A 20,987-nucleotide genomic window follows, 5' to 3' on the forward strand; every position below is an offset into this window, starting at 1 on the left:
CACACCCTATTTAAGAATTATATAAACCCAAATAAAAGCATTTCAGGGTATTTATGAAAAAATAAACTTGATAAAGTTTATTAATAAACACACACAATAAATGCACTAATGCTTTAATTGGAAGATAAGTCGCTTTCTAAAAGCAACCTATTTATTACTTTTCTTCCTTTGAAATCAAATAACTGACTTCATAATGCATTGTTACATTAACAAGAAGTAAATTATAGTAACATAAACCAAGTTCAAAGTGCCCAACCAAAGGGAACGCTAATCACTATAATGGTAAATAAATTTAAAAAAACACATTTTAGGAAAATCAACATCAATTTAGCTTATTTGATGTTCTCTCAAATATTTCAGTTGTATTGTTATGTTGCACATATTAGTGCACTGCTGCCTCTCACTGCTTTATTAATGTCATTGGTTCCTTTGTGGCTATTGTGGCTACTTAAGTAAGTGTCACTCAAAACAGTAAGTAAATTGTTTTATTTGCCTTGAAAGTAGCTGTAACTTAATAAAACCTAGTAAGTATAACAACTAAGTAAAGATAACTAATTAAATCTAAGTAAGGTAAACTATTGGATTTTACAGTGTAGCCTATAATTTTAAATCACAGATGTCGTATTTATTATTTTTCTCTGCGACTTTCCTACTGTGTTTACAGAAAAATAGCTAATAGGCTATTTTTGTACAACCTACATTTTTATTTTTTCTCTTTGCGATACTTTTTCCTATTGTGTTGTAAATGTTAAACGAATTGTATCCTGACAAGACGAATAAAAAACATTTTTATTTTCTCTGACACTTTATTTCCTACTGTGTTGCATAACGAATTTTGTGTCTTAAGATAATTCATATAAATTCAAGTCAAAGTCAATAAATTCAGGACTCTTGACAAGACGAATAAAATAACATAGCCTACAATTTTGTGCAGACTACACTTTTATTTGTTAGCCTATCTCTCTTTCTTTCAGTAGCGGAAATTTAAATGTGAGATTCTGGAAACGAGATCTAAATTTAGCGGAACGGTCGGGTCGGGAAGAAAATTATTCTATTCTATTCTATCTACATATTGGTCGCAGCGACGTACCAAATAACGTTCCAGTGACATAACTTTGTGATTCCCATATTTGTCGTGGCGACGTTATAGTGGTGCGTCGCTGGAACGTGGTGAGTCCCAACGACCAAACTGGCACGTTGTGAGGACGTGACCAGAGCATGTGAGCGGAGCGGAGGGGAAATATTTCCTTAAAGGGGTCATATGATGCTTTTTTTAAAGATCATTATTTGGTGTATTTGGTGTAACAGAATATGTTGACATGCTTTAATGTTCAAAAAACACATTATTTTTCAAATAGTGTACATTATTGTTGGTCCTCTATGCTCCGCCTCTCTCAAACGCTTCGTTTTCTACAAAGTCCCTCCTTCCGACAAGCGCAGTCTGCTCTGATTGGCCAGCTGACCCAAGCACTCGTCGGAAATGTAACGCCCCTTACCATAATCGCGAGCTTCATCTTTCAAAATAAATGTAAAGACAGTCTTTGAGTTAACATGTACTAAACATGAGTGGAATTTGCACCGCAGCGCCCCCACACCTTGATGCTCATGACAAGAATAGCATGTTATCTTTATTGAAGTGAATTAGGTTTAAATTGCCGTCATGCATGAATGAATGATATTTTTGCAATTTTACACATAATAATCCAGGATGATCACATTACACAAAACTAAAATTGCACGTCAAAATAACACATTGTCAATATTTTTTGAGACCCCCCAAAATTTCACAAATCCCGTTTTCAGGGGAGCCCATGTCTTATTAAGGGGAGCCAAGCTCACCCTAGCTCCCCCGTAGTTCGCACCCTGGACTCAAGTGAAAACTTATTGTCCCCTTACTAACTATGGCATTGGTTGTACCATTGTGACATGAGAAATTTGATAGTTCTGTGTTCACCCTTGCTTTTGTGGTCTTGAGATATTTTCCTTTACATCAATATATGGACTTTTCAGTTTCCCTTGTTGTTTTGTATTGTGTTTTGTTGCGTTAACTTTGGTTTTAGGGTGATGTTATATAAATATGACTTTTTATCGTACTTATATTCTTACTATTTTTCTAAATAAAGCTAAATTCAAGATTATTTCAGTTATGTGTAAATCACTTTGAAGTAACCAAGTATTTCCAGGTGTTACATAATATGAAGAAGAAGAAAAAAGGAATTGGCTGCTGCTGACCAGACAATGGCTTTGTGTCTCCATGTGTTCTTTCCTGATCTCCTGTTTACTTTTCGCACACACTGAGGCATGTAACATAACTAATATTTCTTCAGGAACCCATAACAATGACCATCAACGCAAAAAATTATGAAACCTTTACAAGATTTTATTTGATACTTTCCACTGACATTAAACAACAGATACAAACAGAAGAACATACAACATTTAAAAAAAAATAAAATAAATTAAACTACTCATAATGTGTAAATATAATATATAAAATACTGTATTGTAATACATGAAAGAATCAATAAAGCTTTTTAATGACAGGGTCCACAGTGGCCACAACACTTGAAATCACAGTTGAACCACGTCACACATTTTACTGAGCACTCCTAAAAAGAATAAACATAAATACAAATGACTCCATTATCCTTTCTTCATTTTTAACATATGAATGAAGCTCAAGTCTTCGATATCATTTGTAATGTCATTGATAAGACTCACCTGGTCTTTTTTGCAATCCTCTCAATGATATTCTTGGTAAACAATGACTCTGGGTTTAAGCATCTTCGTCCTACACCATTCTTCAGCGTTACACTGTTCAGACACATCATCAGGTTATTTAAAGAGAATATAGATTGATAATGTCTTAAATTCAGTTCTAAATAATCATGTACTTACACGACTTCCAAATGTCCACAGGTTGGACTAATAGGGTGAATTTCAACTTTCTCTATCAGCTTTGGCCTCACAATTTTGAGACCAGCCCCACGACATAAACATCTTTGGATTCCTATCCCGGGCTTCCCTGGAGGATGATAGAAATAAATGATGGAAATGATTACTCTGAAACAGCAAAGCAACAGATTGTGCTGAGTTAGTGAAATATATAAAAAAAGCAAAACAATACCTTCAATAGCAACAATGGCCAAACTGACAAAAACAAGTAGAGTGGCCACAGTCTTCATTTTTCAGTCTCTTGATGCTCTTCAGCTTAAGCCACTTGACTGACCAAATGTGAGTAAATGAGCTGACTGACATCTTTTTATACACATCGCAGAGACATTCTGGGATTTCCCTGTTTGATGCTCTAGTGGTAGACAAGATCTGGCTGAGTTCCAGTTACTCTTTCTATATCTTACCCAGTTTCTGGGAAATAAACAGTAACAATAGTGAAGTTTTCATCATATTATTTGGGTTTTAAGTTCTGTGTCATGAGGTTTGTGTCACACATACAGGTAGACAATATTACATTTATGTCATATCAGATAGAAAATGTAAAATTATATAAGAAAATAATATATAATAAGTAAAATAATATGAGAAATATAATAATTGTAATAAGAAACAAAGTGGCTTTTGATAAACTCAGATTGTGTATTATTGTGTTTATAAATACTATATACATACATGCATACATACATACACACACACATATATATATATATATATATATATACTGTATATATAAAATCACTTATTTCTTGTTTTGTTCATTAGTTATTGTTTATGTTCAGCGCTAATGTTATGAGTGTTTGCCTTCTGTGAAATATATCCTGTTTGGATTATCATTTTGTTTTGTTTATTAAAGAAGTGCTGCAATTTTGTCCGCTTTGCCTCTTCTTTTTGCCCGGCCTAAAATAAGTTAAATATGGATCTAGTAGATGTCAGACTTCTGCTCATCACACAGATGATCAGTCCCTCGAGGACCAGCCCAGGGTGTTCTCACTCCCAACTCGTCATATATTGACACTTGGTCAGGATCCCTCAGCGTCACTATTTAACACTTTGACGTTATTTTTCGACGTACAGGGTACTTAATTGATTTCAGTTGTTTGCCTTATGTGTCAGATCATGACGCATTATTCTTTGGATATGTAAAAGTATACATTTTTATTTAACAAATAAGTATAAAAAATGTAAAGTGTGTAAATATTCATACTTCCATAGATATTGGAGCACCTAACCCCACTCATACCCTAAACCTACCCACAAAATCACAGGTATATATTGTATAAATATTTTTTCAGTCACGTTTGTGTTTGATGCCAGAGGTTCCTGACCAAGTGTCAGTATATGACATGGTGGATGAACAATGTCTTCTCCATCATGTATTTCTGTTTTGTTTTGTTGTTTGTTGTCAATGTATATGTCACCATTATGTGTATCTTTTCATTTATAGTATCACAGGTATATATTGTATAAATATTTATTTACAGGTATTTAATAATACTCCAATATGTAATGTCATCATGGTGATATTCCCATGCCTGTCACGTTTGTGTTTGATGCCAGAGGTTCCTGACCAAGTGTCAGTATATGACATGGTGGATGAACAATGTCTTCTCCATCATGTATTTCTGTTTTGTTTTGTCCCTATTAAATAAACCAATAAAAAAATAAAAAAAATGACGAGTTGGTAGTGAGAATGTGTTGACCACAAACCTTCTCTGGATAACTGCCTCTGCTAAGCTATCTGGGGATGGTTCTCAATGGAATTTTTGTGAGTATGTGGACTAGGTGTTGCTGCAGTATGGGTCCCCCTTCACAATGGATGAAAGAGACTTTATAACAAATAAAGTCCCTGATTGGGTTTCAGGTAGCATCTGATATAAACGTGTGCCATCGGTTTGGTTTCAACTGCTTTTCTCTAAGTCTAAAATTACATACTGTGTTACACGACAGTTACAGTGACCTTTTGTGCTTTCACTTTCTGATAACTATAGTCTTTTCTCATAAATGCACACATTGTGTGAACGGCAGGATAAGAATTTCTAAGAAGGATAAGGATAAGAAGGTCTTTTCCGCAGAAGCTGAATATTCTGCCGGAAAAGTTCAGCTGTTGAATGTACTACTCAGCAAAGGGTTCAATTCACATGCAATTTCTTCATTGTATGAGTATGAGCATGACAAAAACTGTATTTTTGTAATGAATTTTTCAGTTAATTGAAATCTTTATCAGTAGATAGCAATAGACTATAGACTGCGAAATGAGAGGACTTTAAATTGTAAAACAAAAAATGTTTTGTTATAGTAGTTATTGGGAGACTGAACAGACAAGGTCCGTTGTGATTCATCCTTGTGTAATCAAAACATATTTATTGCTTCATACTCATATTCTTCAGTAAACAAAACACCAAATTAGCATGTAGGCTATTATTTTTATTTCATGGCTACATCACACACAGATTTCCTCTGGATTAGAAAGGTTTGTATAAAAATTATTCAGTAAAAGTTAAAAAGTGTGTTCAGCTCAAAACGATAGTGTTAGTTATAGTTTCATCATAGAAATCACAAAGAATCACAAAGAATACATTTATGGCTAAATGGCTTTGAAATCTTGTGCATTATAACAGATAGAATAACTTCAATAATCATCCTTGTTGTCAGACTTCTTAATCTTCTCTTTTCTTCCTCTGTTCCTTTGCTTTTTGTTTTGCCTCCTAGGAATGGCACAGAATTTAAGTCTCACAACATAATACATAAATATATACATTATAATTGGTTGTTATACATTCAGTAAGTAGTAGTGTAACAGTGGTGTATATCTCACCATTTGCCCTTCAGTAATCTCTGGCCTTGCCTCTTATTTGGATCCAAACACACCTTTAACATTCTGTTAACCTCCTTTCCTTTACCCTTTCCTTTTCCAGTCACAGTCAATCTAAGATCAGCAGGGGGGGTCAGAAACAAATGCAATCGTTTCACTGCAATTGCAATTGAGGACTTGCAATTCTTAATTACAATGTTCATTAACTACATTGCAAAAATGAATCTCTAGAAGAAATAAAGATGTATAAATATTATCACGTAACAGTAGCCTACTCGTATACATACTTACATAATCTCCGTCTTTGAGCAAGAGGGACTTGGTGGGAGCAATTCAACTGCACGAATCCATCTGGGCTTCACTGCTTTCAGCAGTCTGCCTCTGCATAAACAGCGTTGTGATAGCCCCCCTGCTTGCCCTTAACACAATTATGATAAGTTTAGGGACTAATGTACACAGCAGATCCAGAGCAGGAAAACTATTGTTCCAAGCCGGTAGTCACTGATTGGATTGACAGAAAATAAACCTCATGCCAAAACACGCAAACACACAAATTAAGAGATATTTGTTATGATGTATATTGTATGCTTAACAGAATCTCAACAAACATGATATCTGGTGGCTTTAGAATACTTAATTCTGATTGGACAATCACTGCATTCTGTGGTCAAATATTTTTGTGCAATGACTGATAAACTGATACACTATTTTTCAATAAGGACAGCTGTAGATTATCCATTATGATCCATTTAAAGTTTAGAAATGTCATATTTTGATACATGTATGTTCATATAATTTCATTTATGAAACATTAACTTTTTGAAACATGATCTTTTAAGTTTTAATATTTTCTTACATTTTTAACGGTGTGTAACTAAAAGGCTATACTAATTATTCTGTGTATATATGATGCAAATGTAATGAAAGACAATAGGTTTTAGCTCACCTGCAGAGTGTGTAAGAGTCACTCCAAACACCAGAGCACACAGCAGTGTGAGAACAGCCTGATTCATGATTCCCCTCACAGGCAGCTCCAGAGAAATGTTTCCTTCTTATACGGTCCGTTCCTTATAAAGCACAGACTTGCTTTCATTTTCCAATCTTCCAATGAAATGCTCTCAACAACACATCCATCATCCTTGAGGATAAATTTGCCTGGACGGAACAGAAATGACCACTTGTTTTGACATTTGAAAGTCTATCTGCATTTAAATGTCCCTAGTCTATGGAGAGAAAAAGACAGTACAAAGAATACAATATTAATTCATTATTATTAATAATTTTTTCTTTTGCTTTAAGCAAGAAGAAAGAATACATTTTTTGCCAGTCAGAATAAAGTTTTTTATCATTTATAAGTGAGTGTTGTATTAACAAGGTCTTAGTACTGGTAAAACATTAATGTTTACCAAACTCAAATGAATGATAAAAACGTTCTGAGCATATGATTGCTTACTTAGTTTGTTTGCCTTTTGGGAAGAGACTGTATTTCCTCAAGAGAGTTCTTTTCACATACTTTCCATACAGGAATGTATTTAACTGGGTTGAATTTAACTTGACTATATAGAGGACAGAAGACTTATGTTTTATTGGTCATATGTACAAATGTTTTTAGCAAAACCTGATATTATTAGTGGTGTGTGTGTTACAGATACGACTGATCAAATCATGTGGCATGTTATGGAAAGGAAGTGATCAGGGGTCAGTTGCATAAACTTAGCCTCTGTGTTAAGATGGTGTTTTAAGAACTAGTTTGACCAACTAGCAATTAGCCAAGCGGTAATCAGTCTTGTTTTTTTTGGGATTCAGTGTAGACTAATCTACGCTTTTATGTAACAGAATTAAATACATATGACCAGTCTTAAAGAAAAAAATTTGATGACTAACTTGTAAGACTAGTCTAAACCTTTTATGCAACCGGCCCCAGATTTAAAAAAATATATTTTCTTGAAACACAGCCAAAATATTAAACTGAAGACTTATAACTGAAAGCTTTGTTTCCTCTGGTTATGTATCTGTTTAATACACTGTATATCTAACACAACTGCAGCAAGAAGTAGTGCTTTTCATACATCCAGAGATATTACACACTGTATGTGATGTCTAATTAATAATAACAAGGTCCAGTGTTTGGACAAGAGGAATGATTAATCAATAATAGAACAGATATATGTACTCATAATCATGAAGTAAAATGTATGCTTTTACTCAATTTTCTATATTCATTGAATTTCTGAAAGGAAATTGATACAATATAAAAATGTGAGATTTGAGACTTCTCAAAAGAAGGTCACAGTCATAAGATGTAATGCTGATTTCTTTGTGGCCTCTTTGTTTTCATTTCTGTTCCTTATTTCATGGTGAAGATAAGGGGAAATTTAGCTCATCCCCTGTGCCAAGGTTATTGAGGGGGAGTGGATGGTTAAAGAACTGAACTGAACTCTCACTTGTGAGTGATGAAATGGGCAGAATTGTTCTGAAATAACTCTAGAAATGACCTGGCTTAGAAGTGCGAAATGTATATAACTTTATTTACAGTACACTTCACATTAGGGTGCTGCAAATAGTGAATGAGTGTAATTAAGATCCAGGCACAAATATGTGTAACAAAATCTTCGGTTTAACAAAACCAAAAGGGTAAATCTGATACGTGTATGCACAAGCAGACAGTGTCATTGAGTAAACTAAGCAAACAAGCCAACAAACGTAACCCACAGGAATCAAAGAAAATGGAACAAAGCATATGAGCAAAGGATCATAGAACAGAAAAACTAGGAACTAGGAACACAGGAAAAATAAAACTCAGCATAAGAAGGGAAATGCAGCTGTATAGATAATCACAAGATTTACTACGTCATATGACACACAATTATGCAAAATCTGAAGTCCTCTAGTGAGTGTATGCTGAAGGAATAACTGCAGTCTGGCAATCCCCCCGAAAATAAATATCTACAAGACATCACATACAAGACATGTTACGCAACTCTTCTTTAAGCAATGGCCACCTGCATTATCCAAAGATTACAGAGAAAAACAAAACCCAAATATTTTATTTTTCTCTGTAAATAATTTAGGTGGCCAATGCTTAAAGAAGATGTAAGAATTGGCCACCTGCATTATCCAAAGGTTATGGAGAACCCCCATATAATACTATACTATACTATAATATAATATAATATAATATAATATAATATAATATAATATAATATAATATAATAATTTAAACAATATATATTTTTTTTTTCTGTACATGGGCACCTACAACCAAATAAATTCATTTATATTAACACATGACAAATAAAGCCATGTTCTACCAGTGGAAAAGTTCTAGGGGTAGCAAAAAATTTAGATCTACTTAGAAGAATTAGGAGTTATTGAAGGCTTAACATTTAGCCTTAAAATGTAAAAGGCGTAAAGGCGTAAAAGGACATTTAACCAAAATGCTGCTGATTGCGCTCTCTAGTGGTGCATCTACATATTTGTAAAAATGAGGCAGTGGTTCTCAATCCTGGTCCTGGGGACCCCCCCATTCTGCACAATTTGTATGTGCAAAATGTGCAGAGTAGGGGTCCCCAGGACCAGGATGAACCACTGAACTAAGGTCTATTTATTTTGACGTTTATGGGAAATTACTAGACAGTTAAAAGTGAAAAGTGCATTTAAGAGACTCTTTCTGAGAAATAAAAGAGTAAGGCTCACAAGTATATACACATATGTGAATATATATGTATGTGTGTGTGTGTGTGTGTGTATACAGTAGTCAACATTTGAAATGGATCAAAACCTTTCATCAAAGTTGTCCCAAAACCAAAACAATACTCGTTCTCGTCTTAGGACAACTTTGATGAACTTTTTTTGATCCACTTCAAATGTTGACTACTGTAGGCTATATTCTTTCCTTGATTGGTGGAGGCTTCTTTCGGTTATTTAAAATAGAATACTGCATATATCTCTCAAACATAGCTTTTTTATAATTATAATTGTAACAATATGATATAAAAGTTATATAAATGTAACATTTTGCCTATCATGGAACTGTACAGTTGGTCCGCCCGTTGTATTGAGGCAAGACTTTGATTTAGGTTAAAGTGGAACGATGCTGCTGCTGTTCCTTTAAATGCTCTCACCCAGCTGATGATATGCGTCACACCATATGACCCGTACTACAATAAAATTTTATTTCTTTATTGTTTTGGCCACGGATTTAAGAACAACAGAAGTTATACAGTCGTACTGTATTAACTGTCCTAAAGAGTCTTGGATACACTTTAGCGTTAGTTTCCACTGAGAGCTGAATGCTAGCGGACGGGTGTGTTGACGCAGAGAGGTGAGGTGGAGAGGAGGCGGTTTGGCAACAGCTGATCTGTGACTGGAGAGTGCATCGCAGAGAGGTCACATGAATTTGAACTGAAGATGGCGGACCAGAGCTCGGGAACATCGGAGCAACTCAGCACTGAAGTTTCAGAAACTCTAGTGTCATCTAATGAATTTCTCAAACCCCACATGCAGGACAGCGATGGACATACGGCCAACAGTCCAGAGGAGTCGCTTTCCCCTGCCTCGGTGATTTACTTTAAGGAGGCGCTAACTTATAACTCAAGTATACAGTTTACAAAGACGAGCTCTTCTCTTCCTGTCCCAGTGCGATATGAATTCCAGATTGAGAAGACTAACAAGAAAACAAGAAGTGAGTATATGTTATGATCGTCTGCATATGGGTTTGTTTGATAAGATCTGATAGTGTTTGGTTCACTTGAACATGCTGCATTATTTGACACAAGCCTTATGTTTCAATGTCAACAACATTGCATAATGACAGCCACTGCGGCGTTTATGCAAGTTTGCAGTAACTGTTAGCTCTGTCTTTCTTAGATTGGTGTTTTTTTCTTGAAATTATGACTTCTAATTCATCAGTAAATAAATTGCCTACAGCTAGCACAAACTGTCATCAGCTGGCATGTAAACAAGATTACACCTACTGTATGAATGTAGATGTCCACAAATCAGAAATTATTCGTGATATTCGTAGTTATTCCTGAATTACTTAGCAGTATTATGGTAATATCTGTAATGACATATCTGGCTAAGAACTGCATCACTGAATGATGTAACATTACTCTCACGTGAAAATTTATTTGGTATTTTCATTTATCTGCATAGTTTTAGAGATACACTACCTTACAAAAGTTTGGGGTCGGTAAGAATTTTTTTTGTGTTTTTGAAAGAAGTCTTCTGTACTTACATTCTTCATTGATATGATCAAAAATACAGTGAAACAATAATTTTGTGAAATATTACAATTTAAAATAACTGTTTTCTGTTTTAGTGCATTTTAAAATATAATTTATTGCTGTGATGGCAAAGCTGAATTTTTTAGCAGCCATTACTCCAGTCTTCAGTGCCACTTCATCTTTTAGAAATCATTTTAATATGCATATTTTATGCTTTTCTTATTATTATTAATGGTGAAAACATTGTTGTGCTGCTTAATGTTTTTGTACACTTTTTTTTTTCAGGATTATTAAAAAAAAAAAAAGAGAACAGCATTTATTTGAAATATGAGCCTTTTGTAACACAATAAATGTCACTTTCAATTCAGTGCATCTTTGCTGAATTCCTTCTTACTGACCCCAAACCTTTGTCCGTACCCAATGCAGTTTCATAAAATGTGTTTCTAATTGATTGTTTTCATGCATAAGTGCTTTTCTTTTGTAAATAATTAATACAATTTGACTAATAGATTACTGCTAATATTCAAATGCCATTTTACATGACTTTGCACATGAGGTTCTTCTCTTTTCAAAGGTACTGGTTTAACAAAAGAAAGTCTACCTTGTTATTATTCAAATGGTTACAGTACCACCCCAGGATGGCTAGTGGTTGATATGTGTGACCATTTTTACCAAATATCTGTATAACTTTTGCATCATGTTTATTAATTTGACACAAAGTACATGCTTGCTCCTCTTAAACTTGTTGTCCAGTAAAAAGCAGCTTTATCAGCAATGCTCTAGTTCTCAATCAGTAGGACTTCCGCCCTTTTCTTGTGCGGCATGTGGATCATTGACAACAGCACACCCCACCCCCACCTCCCCCCGCATCTGACAGGCCTCTCGGGAACTGTGCCCCCCCCTCTCCACCATCTGCTCACGTGATTCCCACAATCCTCCTCAGCATCACGGCAGCCATCTTGGTCAACACCCTCCCATTTGCAGCGCATGCAGCCAATCCGGTGAATGCAAGCAGCTGGGCTGTGAGGGAGGGACTGAGAGAGAGAAAGAGACATCTCTGATTGTAGCTGCGCTGAAGCTCACACGGCATCTCAATCCCCTGGCTGTGCTGAGCCAGAGAGCACTGAAGCCTTTATTCACACGGAGGATTTTAGCTGTCGCTGCTCATTCACTAGGCCATTGAGCCCCAGAAGAATAGCATCCCTTCAGTCAGGTTTGCCCTGGACTGCTTGTTTATTTTTCCCCTTTCTTCCTTCTTTGTTTTCCTTGACTCTCTTTTTCATTCTTTCTTTGTGCTGGAGAAGATTCTTGCTTGGACTGGATTTGGAAAAAAAAAAAAAAATCGGCATTGTTCCTATTCACTGCTCCTAACTCTTCACTGAGGGCCGTCATCGTAAGTGTTGTTGTCGTCGCAGCAGCTATCAGCTGAGTCACCATGTCTGATCTGACGCCCCAGAGCGAGGCCCCCACCCCCACCACTGACAAGATCACACAGGCTGCCAGAGAGACCATCTACCTATGCAACTTCCGCGTGTCGGTGGATGGCGAATGGCTGTGCCTGCGCGAGCTCAATGACATCTCGCTAACGCCAGATCCCGAGCCGGCTCATGAAGGTAGGCGCGCACAGCATCACTAGGCCTCTGTGGCTGTTATCGCACTGGGCGGTGCTGGCCCAACCTTCCACCATCATGCTCTCAGCGTTCCCGCAGGCCTGCCTGGAAATGTAGGTTTTATGGAGCACAAGTGTGCATGAAGGTTTGCTTCCCACTGAATGATTTGAGAGAAGCTGTTCATGTGCTATTTTATTCTAATTAAAGTATTATCACATTGCACAAATTAGGCATGAGCACTGCACTGTTCGGAAAATCCCTCAGAACGAAAGTACCTCCAATAAACAAAAATAAAAATGAACCTTTAACAAATTTAATATTGTTGGATATGTTATTTTTTTCTGTTGATTTTAATAAAAAAATAAAAGGCATTTTGCAAATTTGCTTCTCATTTGTTTTTCATTTAAATAACTTTTCTAAAGGAAAAAATAAGGCAATAAATTGTTTTCTAGAATAGTGATGTGTCAGAGCTCACAATTGTTCTGCTAATCCAGTGCATTACTGGAGAGTCACGGTTTACCTTGCCAAAGGTTAAAAGAGGACATCATATGGACACAGTACTGCTGCCCTGGAGATGGGCCTGAGATTCCCACTCAATCAAATGTCTTGAAGGCATGTGATCAACGGGCAGTAGAGAAGATGTGACCAGGAGCCACTAACAGCAACAGTTCAATCTAATGTGTTTTATCTGCATTGGGCGAGCAGGAAACAGGCATGTGGCAAGACAAGGAATAGAAAACATTATCTGATAAGGTCTGCTTAGAGAGTCGTACTCTGAGATGATTATACACTACAGAAGTAGTCATTTGTTGGTCGTGCAGACAACTGTGTGACTTGTTGGTCTCCGCACTATCACATTGTGATAAACAAATGACTTTTTTAGTGTCACCTCGGCACCCAGGGTTCAGAGCCAAAGGGAGTTAAGAGAGTACTATTTTCTCAGAGATCTCTCCAGTATATTTTTTTCATAGATGTTTTACAACAAATATTCTCTTCAATTAAATGCATATCAGTCAGTAATTGGTTGGTTGTCATTTTGCCCTTGTTTTGTTTCACTGCATGCAACTGTTTATTGTAATGTATTTGGTGTGCTCTGCCTCATTAAGTGTCATTTATGGTTTGACTTCGTTTTTGTTTTTTCTTTTTCCCCCTCAGCCAAGCGACATACTGTAGAAAATCTTAAAGAGACAGTTCATCTAAAAATGAAAATTCTGTCATGATTTACTCACCCTCATGTCATTCCAAACCTGTGTGACTTTCTTCTGTGGAACATAAAAGAATATATTTTATGGACGAAAAACTTTCTTTTATGTTTGCAAAGAAAGTCATACAGGGATGTTTGGAACAATGTGAGGGTGAGTAAAATTTTTATTTATTTATTTTTTTGGTGTTCTATCCCTTTAAAGCTGTCGTGGAACGAATCTAACAAAAAAGATATTATTCCAGTGCTGTGGATGAAAAGGAAATATTACATTCTTTCCCGAGGCTTTCTGTCAAACAAATCAGTTTAGATAAGTTGCCACTGGAGTCTTGCAGGACAAGAAGAGCATTGTTTGAGCTCCTTTGTCTAGTGTAGTCAAATTACTTCATAGTAACTGTCTTCTGATCCAGATTTGCTGACACGTTATAATAGTGGCTCTTAATGACCATCAACACTCAGTTTGCTATTAATAGTCTCGGTTGTAGTGCTTCTGTATGAAAGTGAGAGAGAGTGAGCTTGGCTCTGTAGATAAGAGTCTACACCCAAATTTCCTACAACATAATGTGTATTCCCTCTTGTTGTTGCTTTGGTTTATTCCCATGATGTGCATGACACAATCCTTTTTTGCTTTTTTTTCTGTTTTCCATTGCCTTTTGCAAAGACTCATGGGAGGATTTCACAGATTTGGTGGAGCAAATGCGAATGCTTGATGAGTTTAAAGGTGCGTATGGTGGTGTCGCTCTCCCCAGTCCACCTCATCCCTGCCTCAGGCACCATCCTAAAACCACAGCAGATGTGGCCATGTGGCCTTGTCTTTACAAACCAGCCTCCCTGAATGGCACATTTGCACCACAGCTTCTATAGCTTCACCTTTTGTGCTCATGTTATATTTATTCGTCTCTTCTTCAGTATCTGTTATCTACCTTCCTTATGGTTTGATGTTTCCATCAAAAGCTTTGTCTCTGTGACTTTTTTTCACTAGCTCTCTTTGTAGCTAGCAAAATATCTGGCCACCCATTTTGCTGGATTCCTCTTGTCTGGCCTGTTTTCTTTGGCTGGCTCCCCGCCCCACCCCATTCTCTGGCTGATTTGGCATGTTGATCGCATGGTTTTATCAGCATTATCAGTGATCAATTTCTGGATCTTCAGATTAAGTCCCTGTAGACCTTGTAAGAGACATAAAATATATTTATGATTCAGAGACTTCTTATACACTAAAACACACACTAAAACAATCTCTGTGTTCTTACAGTGAAAGAATATGGTTTCTGTGATTTGTATAACCTTTGCATAGACATGAAGCTATGGCTTGACTATGTGTGACTGTGTGAACCTACAAGGAGGCCTTTAATACATGGTATAAACTGAAACACCAGTAAAAATCTGTTGGTTTTACTGTTCATTTTTGTTGTTGCATTAGCAGTTCAATATTATTGAATGAGTAATGGCCATTTAAAATAAATTTGGGCTGAAATGACAAGACTTAAACTGACAGACTGTTCCGTGTTATCATTTTTCATTTTAAAAGTTAATGTGCTGTGAAAATGACCCACTGCCTCCTGGATCATTTCTCCTGTCTCAACACCTAAAAGCAATGAGACATTTTTGTGCAATTTAAGTGCACTGAGATGAGAAAATTAACTAAATGCCAAATGAGCCCATCTTGGCCCATTGTAAAATCAACCCAAGTGATTTTAAAGAAAAATATATTTCTAATATTTATGTAAAATTGTATACTGTATAGCAGCTTTTTTCTTGCCAGTCCTTGCATGTCCTCATGAAAAAGGTCACTGCTATTCGTGAACAGACATGGATTGAGAGTCTTGAAATGATTGCATTACTGTGGGTGTGTTTTGGTTTAGAAAGGGTGAGGCTTGAGAACTCAAACTCGAAATTCTGTTTAGTAAAAATTGATTTACTGTACTTTATCTATTTTGTGATGCATTGTAAGGTTGGATTGAGATTATCCTGAAAACAACAGCTTTCAAAACAATCATCTGTTCAGTTAAAAAACACACTTATTATTTATTCATGATTGGGCATGTTTGAGATGGTGGGATGAAATCTGTCTGCATTTGATGCATTACACATCGCATCAACCAGAATTTCATAAATCTTTGCCAGACATGGAGGAAAACACGTAGCCGCAGTCAGTGGAAAGTTCTCATGAAGTCTTTTTCTGAGAAAATCTCCAGTCCAAACCCTCATATATTGCTTATATCTCATGCTGAAACCTGTTAAATCAGGGGTGTCAAACACAGTTCCTGGAGGGCCGCAGCCCTGCAGAGTTTAGTTCCAACCCTGCTCCAACACACAAACCATGTAGTTTTCAATTGAGCCTGAAGGACTTGATTAGCTGGATCAGGTGTGTTTAATTAGGGTTGGAGCTAAACTGCGTTCCATTCGGACGGGCTCATCCCTATGCCCTAATCCCTTCAAAGGGTTTACCCTCCGGAGTGAGAGCTTCGAAGGGTTGAAGGGTGTAGGGGACCAAACAACTGTTACTTGAAGTGCCCTTCTTGCGTCATCATCACGTGCCCACACGGAGGTGCCGGCATCATGCAAAGAATCTGCGCAAATGCTCATGGGAGCCCGAAGTGTCCATCAGTTGTACCCTTCGAAATCCTTCATTCCAAAGGGCCCTTTGAAGTGGCCAGTTTTGAGCACTTCGGTTTGGAACAACCTTTCAATATGGGGGTCATGATTATTTTCACTTCGAAGTGCCCTTCGGAGGGTGATATATCCCGTTTGGAACGCACCATCTGCAGGGCTGTGGCCCTCCAGGAATTGAGTTTGACACCCGTGTTAAATACTGTGTGTAGGAGAAGTCGCAGTGGGAGAATTGAATCATATTTTACCACAATGTTTTAATTCATGCTTGAATTTTTTGATTTCCAGATCCCAAGGACCCCATTGCCATCGAGAGGCTTAACCTGATGAATATGGCCAAGCTGAGCATTAAGGGCTTGATTGAGTCTGCATTGAACCTGGGCCGCACACTGGACTCAGACTATGCCCCACTGCAGCAGTTTTTTGTCGTCATGGAGCACTGTCTGAAACATGGGCTTAAAAGTAAGTGCAACAAATCCCAACCCAAATTCCACTGTCCTCAGAGTAATCATTCATTTGTGTCCTTTACGCAATAATCATGTAATCATCTGCTCATTAATTTTGATAATTACTGTTTGCACAGTACTTTTGGTATGCTGTGTATACTCAGTCTGTTTTCAGTTGTTTTTTTTTCTAAAAATATCGTTTTTTTTCAGGTAAGAAGACGTTCCTTGGTCAAAATAAGTCTTTTTGGGGTCCTTTGGAGCTTGTGGAAAAGTTGACTCCAGAGGCTGGTGAGATCACAGCCAGCGTCAAAGACCTTCCTGGGCTCAAGTAAGAAAACATTTTCAACTTGAACATGTTGTTGTTGTTGTTTTTTTAAATGCATACTGCGTTTCTGATTCTAAAGTTGTTCTTTTATACCAGAACCCCTTTAGGAAGAGGCAGAGCATGGCTTCGTCTGGCTTTAATGCAGAAGAAGCTCTCAGACTACATGAAGACCATCATCAACCGAAAAGACCTTCTCAGGTACAGTTCCAGCTTTTGGTCTTTAATATAAAAGCCATAACTGTGGTTTTATGACCCAGTTTTGTAAGTGTCTTATATTTGCTGTTGTTGTGTTCCTCAGTGAATTCTATGAGCCCAATGCTCTTATGATGGAGGAGGAAGGAGCCGTGATCGCTGGGCTGTTGGTGGGCCTGAATGTCATTGATGCTAACTTGTGCATGAAGGGAGAAGATTTAGACTCACAGGTATTTGTTAATTAGTTTAACTGTACACAAGTAATGAAGGACAATATATGATGGAACAAAGCATTATCTTTGTTACATTTTTCTTTATTCTTTGAGTGTGTGTGTTGGCCAACAGGTGATACAGGGTAATAAGATCTCCTCTACTCTCTCAATAGGTTGGAGTCATAGATTTTTCCATGTATCTGAAAGACGGTGCACACAGCAGCAAAAGCACAGAGGGGTGAGTCCATATTCAACTTCCTCAGTGGAAGCTAATTGTGTTAGTCTGACAGGTTTTGGACTACTCGTGAAAATCTCAGAGCTTCCTCTAAAGCTGCTTTTTGTTTGCAGTGATGGACAAATCACAGCTATTCTTGACCAGAAGAATTACGTTGAGGAACTGAACAGACATTTAAGGTGCAGTCCCATTACCCAACATCAGCCTTGTGGGGTGTGTTTGTGACTAGCTGCTCATTTGGAAAGCATGAGCAATCTCACATTGTCACTCTAAATTCCCCTTTCCCAGTGCGTCAGTGAATAACTTGCAAGCCAAAGTGGATGCGCTGGAAAAATCCAACTCAAAACTTACAGAGGAGGTGGGTAATAATTATAATTTAATGGATTACTGAAGTTGTGGTAAATACAAGAGTATAATAAACAGGAGAAAAATGATTTACAGAACTGATAGATAATTTACATGTTAGCAGAACTGAATTCACATGACATATTCATGCACACAGCTGTGTATACTGTACACTACTGTTCAAAAGTTTGGGGTCAGTAAGATTTAAAAAAACATGTTTTTCAAAGAATTCTCTTATGCTCACTAAGGCTGCAGTAATTTATTTAAAAAATATAACATTGTGAAATATTATTACAATTGAAAATTTTAATATATTTAAAAATGTAATTTATTCCTGTGATGGCAAAGCTGAATTTTCAGCAGCAAATAAAAAATCTTTTGTAAAATTATAACTTTACTGTCTGTCTTTACTATTACTTTTGATCAGTTTAATGCGTCCTTGTGATTAAAAATATTAATTTCTTTCCAAAAAATAAGTAAATAAAAAAAGTGCTTACCCCAGATTTTTTAATGATAGTAGTGTATGTGGTTTATTGACACACTTACTGTGGTTTGTGGGACTTAAAGGCAGAGTAAGTGATTTTTCAAAAACACTTTAGAAATAACAAGATAACTAGCTGTGAATAGATGCTAGTAATAATCAATTTCTTGTTCCAACTGTCTGTGCATGTGTTGTTCTTGGTGTCTAGCTTGCCGTTGCAAACAACAGGATCATCACTCTGCAGGAGGAGCTGGAAAGGGTGAAGGAGGAAAGCTCTTACTTAGTGGAGTCTAGTCGCAAGGTGAACAACACAGTGCTGATTGTTAACAAGCATTCAATAGAACAACAGTGATTGCTACTCATTATTCAAAAGCAAGCCACAAGCTTATAGTAGTTCACAGTAGGGTTATAACATACTTTTTTTGGTTTTGTCACATTCTTTGCTCTGATATTTGACATGTGTTTCTCTTGAAGGTATCAAGGGCAGATGGTACTGCAAACGGTCAAGTGCTTGGGGAAACTCGCAAACAGCTTAAAGAGGAAACCCAGCTCAGACTGGTGAGTAAAACATTAATGTGTGTTTATCACTGTCTTTATCTTCAGATTCATCTCTGATGTGGGGTCTTCAAAGAATCAAGTCTGAAGAATCTGAATTCTTAAGAAACAGAGTGTGTTTGTATGTTTGTGTAGGATGTCGAGAAGGAGCTGGAGGTGCAGATAGGGATGAAGCAAGAGATGGAGCTGTCCATGAAGATGCTAGAGAAAGACATCTGTGAAAAACATGATGCTTTGGTGGAACTCAGACAGCAGTTAGATGAAATGCGTACACTCAACCATGAGCTCTCCATTAAGTCACAGGTATGCGTCAACATCTTATTTAGTTACATTTTTGAATAACTAAACCTGGCTATTTTCCGTTAGAAATCGCTTATCACAATTCACAAGTTTAACACTGGAGCGCCGACTTGTTCCACACATGGAAGCTGCGTGTAAGCAGGACATATTTTTTTTCCTTCCCCATATTAATAGGTTACACTATGGAGGAGTTAACAACCAAACTGATCTGATATGACAGTGCCAACATAAAGAAGCAAGTAGAGTAGACTTGAGGTGCCCGAGTCACATACAGGTGCATCTCAATAAATTAGAATGTCGTGGAAAAGTTCATTTATTTCAGTAATTCAACTCAAATTGTGAAACTCGTGTATTAAATAAATTCAATGCGCACAGACTGAAGTAGTTTAAAGGGGTCATATTTTTCTTCAACACTTTTTCCTTCCACTTAACTTTCTGTAAACAAGCTTGGATACAGCACTCTGTGAACAGCCAGCTTCTTTGGCAATTAATGTTTGTGGCTTACCCTCCTTGTGAAGGGTGTCAATGATTGTCTTCTGGACAACTGTCAGATCAGCAGTCTTCCCCATGATTGTGTAGCCTAGTGAACCAAACTGAGAGACCATTTTGAAGGCTCAGGAAACCTTTGCAGGTGTTTTGAGTTGATTAGCTGATTGGCATGTCACCATATTCTAATTTGTTGAGATAGTGAATTGGTGGGTTTTTGTTAAATGTGAGCCAAAATCATCACAATTAAAAGAACCAAAGACTTAAACTACTTCAGTCTGTGTGCATTGAATTTATTTAATACACGAGTTTCACAATTTGAGTTGAATTACTGAAATAAATGAACTTTTCCACGACATTCTAATTTATTGAGATGCACCTGTAGTGTGTTAAAATTTCAGGACTTTCTATTCATCTGTCTGAATTCTGCTGCTGCTTCACATGGCTTGTATGTGTTGAATTGTTAATAAGATTAAGAACATTACAACTAGATTAGTACCACTTATCTAATGTAGCAAAACTGCATTTATTTTTGATGCAGTGTGTTTGTGTTTGTGTTTGTCTGGCTTGTAGAGCTCAGAGGCCAGCGCAAAACAGAAGAGTGACATCATCAGCCGCTTGGAGGAGAAAACAAACCAGATGGGGAGCATTATTAAACAGCTGGAGAGCAGGTAAAGGAGTTTAACTGCATATGCACAGCATTTAAACATGACATGTACACTGCAAAACAAAGAGGGGGGTCCAAAAGTCTGAGAGCACGAGTGAAATGCCTTTTCTAATTTCAATAAACAATATATAACATTTTATCAGCGTAATAATTTAAAGAACATCTTACTGTCTGTATGAACTGTTTGCACTATATATATATATGTGTATATATATATATATATATATATGTATATTTTTTTTTTTTACAAGACTAGTACTGGCTAGATGTCGTCATGATTGTGACCCAGTGTCGGATCAGTTTCAGTACCCAGACTCGGGCCAATAC

The 20,987-nt window shown here is 36.8% G+C and overlaps 3 protein-coding genes across 9 annotated transcripts in view; 1 reads left to right on the forward strand and 2 right to left on the reverse strand.

Moving 5' to 3' along the window:
* Nucleotides 1-2,596: 2,596 nt before the first annotated feature.
* Nucleotides 2,597-3,219, reverse strand: LOC107718351 (C-X-C motif chemokine 10-like). Its single transcript, XM_016525396.1, has 4 exons — nt 3,128-3,219; nt 2,899-3,025; nt 2,722-2,814; nt 2,597-2,609 (listed from the first exon to the last, which is right to left on the reverse strand). The coding sequence occupies exons 1-4, from the start codon at nt 3,183-3,185 to the stop codon at nt 2,597-2,599; spliced, it is 291 nt and encodes a 96-aa protein (XP_016380882.1). The 5' UTR covers nt 3,186-3,219.
* A 2,155-nt stretch (nt 3,220-5,374) lies between these two features.
* On the reverse strand, nt 5,375-6,795 carry LOC107718359 (C-X-C motif chemokine 10-like). The gene is made up of 4 exons (XM_016525405.1): nt 6,714-6,795; nt 6,059-6,185; nt 5,771-5,881; nt 5,375-5,660 (listed from the first exon to the last, which is right to left on the reverse strand). The coding sequence occupies exons 1-4, from the start codon at nt 6,778-6,780 to the stop codon at nt 5,585-5,587; spliced, it is 381 nt and encodes a 126-aa protein (XP_016380891.1). The 5' UTR covers nt 6,781-6,795; the 3' UTR covers nt 5,375-5,584.
* A 3,103-nt stretch (nt 6,796-9,898) lies between these two features.
* LOC107718333 (protein RUFY3-like) overlaps nt 9,899-20,987 on the forward strand; it is a 16,493-nt gene continuing 5,404 nt past the window's right edge. For 2 of the 7 annotated variants that reach the window (XM_016525367.1, XM_016525373.1), the window contains exons 1-14: nt 9,899-10,091; nt 10,156-10,451; nt 14,468-14,527; nt 16,705-16,878; nt 17,073-17,190; nt 17,284-17,385; nt 17,486-17,609; nt 17,765-17,829; nt 17,940-18,005; nt 18,115-18,184; nt 18,861-18,953; nt 19,127-19,210; nt 19,343-19,510; nt 20,567-20,664. In XM_016525367.1, coding sequence (XP_016380853.1) covers nt 10,060-10,091; nt 10,156-10,451; nt 14,468-14,527; nt 16,705-16,878; nt 17,073-17,190; nt 17,284-17,385; nt 17,486-17,609; nt 17,765-17,829; nt 17,940-18,005; nt 18,115-18,184; nt 18,861-18,953; nt 19,127-19,210; nt 19,343-19,510; nt 20,567-20,664 — 1,550 coding nt within the window. In that variant the 5' untranslated portion in view covers nt 9,899-10,059. Of the gene's footprint in view, nt 10,092-10,141; nt 10,452-12,020; nt 12,609-14,467; nt 14,528-16,704; nt 16,879-17,072; nt 17,191-17,283; nt 17,386-17,485; nt 17,610-17,764; nt 17,830-17,939; nt 18,006-18,114; nt 18,185-18,860; nt 18,954-19,126; nt 19,211-19,342; nt 19,511-20,566; nt 20,665-20,987 lie in introns of those variants that run through there. The other 5 variants (XM_016525368.1, XM_016525371.1, XM_016525369.1 and 2 more) reach the window with 5 other exon arrangements.

This window comes from Sinocyclocheilus rhinocerous, unplaced genomic scaffold (genome assembly GCF_001515625.1).
Source record: "Sinocyclocheilus rhinocerous isolate Xijiao unplaced genomic scaffold, SAMN03320098_v1.1 scaffold1565, whole genome shotgun sequence".
In the NCBI taxonomy this organism is placed as follows: Eukaryota; Metazoa; Chordata; class Actinopteri; order Cypriniformes; family Cyprinidae; genus Sinocyclocheilus; species Sinocyclocheilus rhinocerous.